General features: G+C 40.3%; 1 protein-coding gene across 1 annotated transcript in view; it reads right to left on the reverse strand.

Moving 5' to 3' along the window:
* Positions 1-9486, reverse strand: part of LOC148032561 (trafficking protein particle complex subunit-like protein) — a 91765-nt gene extending 82279 nt beyond the window's left edge. The window contains exons 1-3 of the mRNA XM_087683202.1: positions 8958-9486; positions 2801-2885; positions 2431-2561 (exon numbers count right to left, since the gene is read on the reverse strand). Of these exons, the coding sequence (XP_087539328.1) occupies positions 2431-2561; positions 2801-2885; positions 8958-9226 (485 nt within the window). The 5' untranslated portion in view covers positions 9227-9486. The remainder of the gene's footprint in view (positions 1-2430; positions 2562-2800; positions 2886-8957) is intronic.
* Between the last annotated feature and the right edge of the window lie 515 nt (positions 9487-10001).

Here is a 10001-nt window from a genome sequence, read left to right on the forward strand (position 1 = left end):
TTCTGACTATTGTTTTACGTATTGATGATTTGCTTATTATTGGTATCAATGTTGTCCAAATTGGAGCATTACAGCATTATTTATAGCCACCACCTTTTGTCACTTATGTTGGTGTACTTCATCCACCTTTGGCTCGCCAATTTTTCACCATTGAAAGGGGCATCCTTATCACCAACAATAAAGTATTCAGCTGCTCAATCAAGCATGATCATTTACAGCCCCTACAGCAGCCACCTGCTGTCATTTATGTTAGTGTACCTTGTCTATCTTCGACTTCCCAATTTGTCACCATTGAGGGGGCATCCTTACATCACCAACAATAGAGTATTTAGCTGCCCAATCAGGCATGATCATTTACAACCCTTTTGCGTACCATTGGCAAGTAGTGAAGTGTCTTTATATACTTCAAACACACCAAGGACTCAAGCTTTTTCTTCAAGGCTGTTTCTTAACTTACTATGCATGGAGTCATGGATCATGGTTGGGCTGGTTATTCAAAAGACATTTGATAAATCTTGTTGTAAAGGCTATTCCTCCATCACAGTTTAAGCTATACCGATATCTCTATATTTAATATCTTTTAAAACATTGTATTTGTCATAGGTTGCTATATCCACTGGGAAAAATTTGGGCAACCATGACCTTATATCTCATTGCTATTTTCTAGGATTTTGTTATTGTTTCTAGATCAATCTGCCCATTCCATGGAGGGGTTTTATAGGCCATCTTATGGGTTTTGCACTGATGCCCTTTAATACATGTTTTGGACTTCTTAGGTATTTAAAGTTTAAACTATCATTAAAACAATTGTTACCCCTAGTGCTCTATGACCCTAGTGACATTAGAGTTACGTTTTCTTATGATGATTAAGCCGTTTTAGGGTTACGTTTTTCTATAACAACACACTTGGTGTAACCCCAGCACATGACATGTAGCATTATTCATTGTGGTTTGTTCAAGCATTGTGCTCCTAAACATTCATTAGTACAACATCTTTTGTTTTGTAATCAAGTACCACTGTGCATTAATTGACTCTCTCATTATCTTTCATTCTCTATCAATTAATCTCACAATACTTCACACCCGGATTAACAGTAGTAAGGTAGGCTATGGTTCTTTTGATGCACGTGATGCTATTACAAACTAGGCAGTGCTTTTCTAGAACTATCTCGGTGGTTTTGGAGCTGTTCTATACAAATTTGATGAGATTCGAGGCTCACTAGAGAGATCTATCACATCGGGCAGATTGTTCTTCTCATGTCTCTGTGGAATTTCAACCAATTTGATTCAGATCTGGTGATTTTGGTCCTGCCTGGTGAGAGCAGCTGGAGTCCAAGTGCAAATCCATGAACTGTTTTGATTGGCCTACTGAGGACTGAGTATGGAAAGCCAGTGAGCGAGGCTTTCTAAATAGTGATAGTTCTACATGCAGTCCAGTAATACCGCAAGGGGTGCCAAGCTTTGGGGTCAATCTTTCTCTGTATCCACATACAGGAGAATTCTAGCTCCACTATTTGCTTTGTTTTTCTGTTGCTGGACTTCTGTTTTTAAGATTAAGTGTTTACGAGTTAAATATCACTATCCTTTGTTTTACCAAAGGCCAGTTTCAGATTGCATCATCTTCAACATCTGCTGAATCTTCTACCTTTACTTTATCCTGGTGCTGCCCAAGTAAAATATGCTCCATGAGGTGAAATACAAGAGCAATGATTTCCAAAGTTAAATATGTTATGAGATCAACAAGAAGAATTGGATGTATTTGAGTGATTGATTTTCACCTACAATGGCTTGGCCAACCTCAAGAGACATGGGAACACCTTTCTAAGAAAGTGAATATCGTCTCATTCCGCACCAATCTCTTCCTTGACAATCAACAATCACTAGCTTTTTCCAACATCAAATGTAAATAGGTTTCCCTATTCAATCTATAGCAGTCAAAGCAACCTCAATCAATGATTCAATAGATTGCTTGCAATTCACATTGAGGTCTGCATGCTGTTACTTAGGTGTCTTAAATATGAACATCTCATATGATCAAACTAACAAAACCAACCAAGTTTGATCAAATCCTTTACTTCAAAAGGGTCATGTGAATATCATTCGTGCAGACTCACAATAACTGCAATTCTGTAACATTATACTGAAGGCGAAAGGGGACTAGAAAAGCTCATAATGAAAATACACCTCCTGGAGAAGCTAACAGTCATCCAAGCCTTGAAATAAACTGTGGTCAATATGAATCTTTGAGATGATTATGTCAGTGGCATCAATCCAATCCCAAGTTTTAACAGAATACCAAAGCCAGATTCCAAAATGCATTATGGCACTTACTATGACATCCACAACACACATCCCATGTACCTTGAGGTACAGAAAATCTCCTACAGTACCAAGATCGTCCTAATACAGTAAGTCTACTAGATATCTTACGTATGCGGTCCAAGTTCTTTGATGTCATGCTCAATTATAAAATCATAACGCCCACCTCCTTTGATAGAATCCATTGGCAGCTTTGAATTGTCAGCTAGCATAACCCTTTGGCGTTCTGTTTGGATCTCAGCCTGCAGACAAAAAATATGTTAATGTCAAAGAATGTTGAAGAGCACTAGTGCCACATACAGCCTAGTGTCTCAGAAAAATTTTTCAACCTCTTTTGTTCGATATTTATCATATTTATCATGAAAGAGAAATCTTATGTACCAATTAATGTATCAAGAAACATTTTGAATGTTTCAGATGGATGTTTTTTTTTTTTTTTATGAAACTTTCCTTTTAGATATGTCAGTCAAAGAGTTTTCACCTTTATGACGACATCCCTGACATCAAAACGAGTCTGATTTGCAACACTGATATAACTGCAAAATGTTTCCCCCAGATATATTGAGCTGTGACAGAAAAGCATGTTAGAGTTATGTCACTCTTGGTAACCTCTAGAAGTCTCAGAAATAAATAGATGCCAGCCCAATGCATAGGATAGCTTAACACCAAACAACCCATTGAATACTAAGCAGTTCTTTTAATATTAATATTGGCATGAATGCACACATGGTCTTATTAGGCAAATCAGCCATTGCATCTTCATTCCATGTCAAATTAGACATGTAGTTGCTGACCTTAGTTGGAAACAGTGTTACCAGCTAGACCCCTAATTCAATAATAAGAAGTCTCAAGCAGAAACAACCATAACAACTAAATAACACCAGGCAGAGAGAATTGGGTCAGATGCAAAGGATAGCTTAACAGCAAACAACCCGTTGAATACTAAGCAGTTCCTTTAATATTGGCACAAATACACACATGGCCATATTAGGCAAAGCAGCCATTGGATCTTTCGGAAGACAGAATGCATTTATTGCATATCAAATTAGACATATAGTTGCTAACCTTACTTGGAAAACTGTGCTTCCAGCTAGACCCCTAATTCAATATTGAGAAAGCCTAATACCACCAGACAGGGAGAATTTGGTGGGAGGCAGAATCATTGAGAAATTTTATTTGGACTCCCTCGCTTTTAAATTATTAACAAACAGAAGATTTTAAATAAACATATGTTGCTAACGTTCATAGATGGCCCCAAAAGCAAAGCCTAATTCTTAGTTAAATATTCTGGAGCATCCATACCATTAGAATTTTATTCACTCAGGTGGATCATTTTAACCTTCGCCTTTGTTAGGCTGAAGATGCTGTCTAAACTGATGTCGCTCTTCCTATGCTCAAGCCCCTTAACTGTCAGAATGGCAGCAAAAGAAGGAACGCCCAAAGGGAAGACAAGAACACTAAAGAGCAAGATGGAGGCGATAGAGAACTGACTAAAGATGAAGGCGGCTGATTCTGGAGAAGTCATCAACAATCAAGATGAGGTAAATAGCCTTGGCCAATGAAAGTGAGCATGGGGATGCATAAACCCATGTAGACAAGCCCAATGCAAATAGGAGCTCGGTAAGATGCCTTCTGCTGGAAATGCTCTTTCCTATGCTTGCCGTGTATGTAATTGAGACAATGTGCTAAAAGCACATCCCAAAATCTAGTAACCCCACAACTAGATGCATAAGACTGGCTTATCGAGAGGCCTCATAGTTCAAGTGCCCATAATAAGCAAGCCAAAGAAGGCCTAACGCTAAGGATCACTGCTGCAAGGGCATAAGCTTATACATGTGAACAGTACCACCCTTGAATAAAAAGATGAGTATTTACTACATCATCTAGCATCAACCCTCCTCACCTAGACTCATCGTCAGGCTTCATTTGCAGCAGATTCAGGCCATTTACAGCATGTTACACACTCTTTATTAGCGCTACATCAGATACCTGCATTTTTGTGTTTTCTTCACTCCTGAAAGACTGCCCAATAGTTGCCTCTCTGCAGCCACTTACACGAAGAGATCTTCATCAAATATTCTTGTGTTTTTTTCTCCAGCTGCCTGCCCAGTAGTTGCCTTGACAGCAACCATCTGTTAGCAGAGTATGTCAGCTCATCTGTGAGTCTAAGCACGTATTATGGCCGGGCACAGGCATTTTTAGTGTGTAGCATTTTATGCTATTGTGGCATTTATTGCTGCCAGTCGGCCAGCATTAAATGCTGGCCGACCTGACATATTTTATGGCATTATTCATGCCTATATATATTCTGGGCTCCTCCTCCTCAGTCAGTTCAGTTCACCACCTGGAGGTCCCGTGGAGAGAGGAGCCGGTGCCGGTGCCCATGCAGCCAGTGACTCATTGTTGTATGCGACAGTCTCATTTATGATGTATGGATTCCATTTCCCGAGCATACATCTAAGTTCTCATCTGTATTGTGTTCTTTCTTTCCCTTTCTCTTTTGTCTTGTGTTTCAACAGTTTATTACATCATATGTTTACGCTTCCATTGCTGCTCCACTTCTGACATGGTATCAGATTTCAAGATTTGTGCTCCTATTGTGTTTTCTTGCTGATTTCAGGACTGTTTTCACCCTTTCTGATCAGGTGACTGCTGCTCCATACACGCGACCTGTTTTCCTTGCGTTTTTTGCAGATTTGCCATCACCTGCTGTCTACAACCCCTCTATTGCCTGCGTTTTCAGTTTTCAGGCTGCTTCGACAATTTTCCAGCCTATTTGTGGTAGTACTCAGTCTGCATTTTGGTGTTCCTAACTCCTTCCTAGCTGGGCGACTCTATCTTCGGGCCGTTTTTGCTGTTTTTGGCAGTTTTTGACTAATTTTTTGACTTTTTGCAGCAACTTTTGTCTTCTTTTGGTCAGATTTTGGGTTAACTGTATGTGAACTCTTGTTTTTGTAGTCTGTACTTGTGTTTTGGCTGTGTTCCCTCTCCAAATATCTTCTTTTCTCTACTTCTCTTCCAAATCCTCTATAGATGGCTCCTCCATGCACATCCACTGATGACAAGCTCCATGGACCTGATATGAATTGGGCAAAAGTTGTATCCATGTTACGCACAAACTAATTAGCATAGAACATCTCCTCCTTTGTTTTGAGAATAGATAGTACGAGTGGTTTACTATATATGATCTCAAAGGATGCTTCCCCTATAGAATAACATTCTTCCATTACTTTAGACTTGAAATCTTTTAGAGTAGAGAGTGTGGAAAGCTCAAATGAGCAGATACTAGAAAGGAGTAGAGAGTGTGTGAAGCTAAAATGAGTAGATACTAGAAGGGATAAACAAGATGGGGGAGGGAAAGTCTAAAGAGATTTTTATAGAGAGGAAGAGCTTTAAAATTTAGAGTTGGAGAGAGAGAGAGAGAGAGAGAGAGAGATTTCAAATTTGAATGTGTAAATAAGAGAGAGTGGGTGGTGCATTCTGTATGTAGAGAGAGAGAGAGAGAGAGAGAGAGAGAGAGAGACTTAAGGTGTGAGGGAGAAGAGAAGAGAGCTATTAGAGGAGAGTAGATGGTAAAGAAGAGAGAGTTGTTGAATGAAAACAGGTAAAAAAAAGCATTAAAAATGGTCAAAGAATGGTCATTTTGACCTCAATCCTAGCATAGTTGATCAGAGCAAGGAATCCATCAGACGCCTCCGGACAAGATAGGATGAGTGATACAAGACAGTACGGATCGGATGGGGCAATTCGTCCGTCGAACATGAAAAACGATATATGGATGATATGTTGATTGTTGGGAGTGCTCATGATGAGCTAGATGCCTTGAAAAGTCAACTCAATAAGAGCTTTGAGATTAAAGACATGGGACAAGCTCGCATATTCTTGGGATGCCCATCATGCACGATTGCTCTAAAGGACTCCTTTACTTGTCACAGAAGGAGTATATCCAAAAGGTCCTTGAGCAGTTTCATATGCAGAATGTTAAGACTAACAGAAGGAGTATATCCAAAAGGTCCTTGAGCGGTTTCATATGCAGAATGTTAAGAGTATTGGCTATCCTTTACATTCTCATATGAAGTTTAGTCCGGTCGATTGTCCGCAATCTGATTAGCAAAAGGCAAAGATGGCCAAGATCCCTTATACACCCACTCAATTAGATGTATGTTATAATAGCCACTCGTCTTGACATAGCATTTATAGTGAGAGTTTTGACCTAGCAGGCGGCACTGGAATGCCGTGAAGAGTATTATAAGATACCTTAAGGGCACTACAAATATGTGCATATGTTATGGTGGCCAAGATACAAGAGTCATAAGATACACTAACTCTGATTATGTAGGACATACAGACAGTGAAAGTCCACCTCTAGCTATGTCTTCACCTTTGCTGGAGGTGTTGTTTCTTGGATGTCCAAGGTACAAAAATACACAGTCCTATCCACTACAGAGGCAGAGTATGTTGCAGCCACTAAGTCTTGCAAGGAGGCTCTTTGATAAGACCGTCTCGTTGCAAACCTTGGTATTATTGATGCAGTCCCTACACTGCATTCGGATTCTATAAGTACTATTCAATTAGCCAAGAATCCAGTCTTCCATGCGAAGACCAAGCACATTAAGATGCATTATCACTTTATCAGAGAGGTCGTTAAGGACAAGTCCATCGAGCTTATCAAGATCTTAACTGACCAAAATCCTACAGATCCACTCACTAAAAGTCTCTCAACAGAGCGTTTTGCCTTGTTTAGGAAGAGTGTTGGATGACATGGTGTATTTCCTCATCCTATTGTACTTTATGTACATTTATACTTTGTCACTTTTTTCTTGTTCTCTCCTCACTAGGAACACATTCACCTTTAAGTGGGAGGTGGTTGGGGGTAAAGGCGTCTATGCCTAACTACCCGTGTATTCATTACACTAACACTATCCACACACCTATACACTATAGGTAGCGGACGCCCATCACTATCACTTTATTCTTTATTCTTTCAGTAACATTTGAATAAGAGAAGGCCAGTCACACATTGTGATTGTTGGAGTTTCCACATCCTATGTCTCTTAATCTTGCTTTCTTGCTTCTTTTACCATAGCTCTTGCTTCCGCTCACATGCTTCTACTCAAGGCTTCTCCCTTCAAGCGTGATGAGGACACCAGATCAGATTGATGACAAATGGCGACACTCGAAGACAAAGGAGAGTCCTGAATGTTGAAGTGTGCTAAAGATTTACAAAAGAATGATGACCAACAAACAACTAATGGCTATATAAAGCCAAATAAGGAAAAAACTAGCCAACTACTAATCAAGCATGGTCAAAATCTGGCCAAACTGCCATAAATGATAAAATAATGTAGTCACCAATAATAAATGCCTATTGCCTCATAAATGTGGTATGAATCCCTCCAACCACTAAAAAAGGAATACAAGAGCAAAGCTAGAGTTACTCATGGAGACCATTAAGAAAGTGTGTTCCTCAACGTAAAAAGTATCTACCATGGTCTCATGGATATTGGATAGTGGTGCCTCTTGTCACATGACTAATAAGAAAGGTCTATACAATTTTGTGAGCCTCTATAAGAATCCATCATTGTGATGGTTGAAAACAATACAAAATGCCCTCTTGAGGGCACACATACTATTTCCTTTGTTGCTGCAAATGGTAAAGTCAAAAAGCTTTCAAATGTGTTATATATTCCAAAGATCAAGAGAAATATCTTATCAGATGCTTCCATAACTTATCTTGACCATGAAGTGAGGTTCACCAAGACATGTGCATAAATTCTCGATAGTGCTAGCAAAGTTATTAGCAAAAGATAAAGAAGGTGCCACTCATATATGGGCACAAGTAAACTTTGGGGCGAAAGATTTGGTCACATTAGATTTGCAATGTGAAAGGAGACGCATGAGCAATGTTTAACAATCAAGCACTCAATTCACTTCCTTTTAAGGAAGTAATCTACAACTTATGTACCACATAATGGAGAGTCAACATTACACTTTTCAAGAGGTCCGCATCCTTCTTGTATACAGCCTTCTCCTTCTCTCAATGCCACCTCAAAGATCATTACCAGCAATCAAAACGGCATAGGTCTATGTTGCACAAACCATTGGTGCTATATGATGTTGTCCACTCTCTCTTTAGAAAGGATGAAAGAGGCTTCTGAATTGTGAATAGCATTGCAAAGATTCAATGAATTACTCAGAATTGACTGTGCAGGGACACTAGCACCTATATACTTAGTATTGAGCAGCCTGAAAACAAGTCAGAGCAGATTTATGCAAATTTGCACCTCCCTATCTAAAGCTGCAAAACTCCAATAATCCCAAATAATCCGCAAATTCATACATGATGAATCCCCATATAGTTTCACAATTAGGTTGTTTTTGTCTTTGTACATCATGGTTTGTCACCATTGAATCTGTATTTGTTTTTAAACTGTTAACATTAAGCATCCACTAGAAATGGGACAGGCCCTTGATAAATGACTGGCATTCAGAGGGAAAATCTTCAATGAAGGCGGCATGTCACCATAGGGCTTGATTACTGGCTTGCAATTACACGGATATCAAAAATGAAGGTGCATTAATCACCATACTTCTTGTCAGAAAAAAGCACTAAAAATCAGGACTGACGAAGCATTTACCCGAAAGTCTGGGGGAGGACAAGGAGACCAGATAAGCCCATGGCATCGGAAGGATCCTCCAGTTCGAACCGCTTCCAGTAGCCTTCTTCGCGGGCAAGGTCCTTGGAGAGAAGGGAGGCGAGGTCCCTGGCGGATTGAGGGTCCTCCAAGAAGTCCTCCCCGACCATGAGATCGACGGCGTCCACGCGCAAGGGCAGATCCACCTGGAAGGAAGGCTTGCACAGCCGCATCACCCTGAACGCCAGCGAATGCCCTCCTGCCCCGCTCATTGTTGTTGCTCGATGATGGTGATGATGATGACGGCGGCGGCGGCGGCGGCGTCGACGATGGTGCGCAGAAGAAGCGATGAGATATGCGTGCGATCAAGCAGAAATTGCAGGCTTCCGATCCAGCGCACCACCCTTCGCAGTTGACGACGAACTGGCTTTGGCTAGGATGTGTGTGTCACCTCACCGATCTGCTCAAATGCCTACGATGAGTGTCACCTTCTTTTTACCTCCATGGCTAAGATGAGTGTTACCTTCTTGCATCTTCTCCTACCAATGGCTAGGATGAATTATGAATATGACCTTTTCAATCTAATCCTAGAGCAAAGGGACTCCACCCACACTTAATGATCATGCAGGCATGTCGAGCTAAGTTGCTAACCATAGAGGTTTCCGAATGTTCAAAATCTTGATCAACTAGAATCTTGCACCCATATAAGCCATACCCACAAAAACCCAACTATTGTGTTAGTTGATTAATAAACTCAGTTGCTTGTTGCATAGAGCATGCACGGTCTACCATTTAGCCATTCGTACATGGTGTTGGCAAAAGCTCCAAAGTTTTTTGAAGCTACATATAGGGTATGTAAAAGGTTATGGACCCCTTTCTCCAAGAATAGGGTGACCCATTCAAACAAGTATGAAACAATCTTAGTCATAGCTTTCTTGTTGTGCTTACCCTAGACATGAATAATAGTATACCATATGGATGAAGGTAGAAAATAGATGTTGCATCTCATGATGGTAAGTTTGGTGGTATTGAGGCATCCAAGAATGA

Source organism: Lygodium microphyllum, chromosome 8 (genome assembly GCF_053477565.2).
Source record: "Lygodium microphyllum isolate KBCC chromosome 8, Lygodium_microphyllum_v1.1.10, whole genome shotgun sequence".
Taxonomy (NCBI): domain Eukaryota; kingdom Viridiplantae; phylum Streptophyta; class Polypodiopsida; order Schizaeales; family Lygodiaceae; genus Lygodium; species Lygodium microphyllum.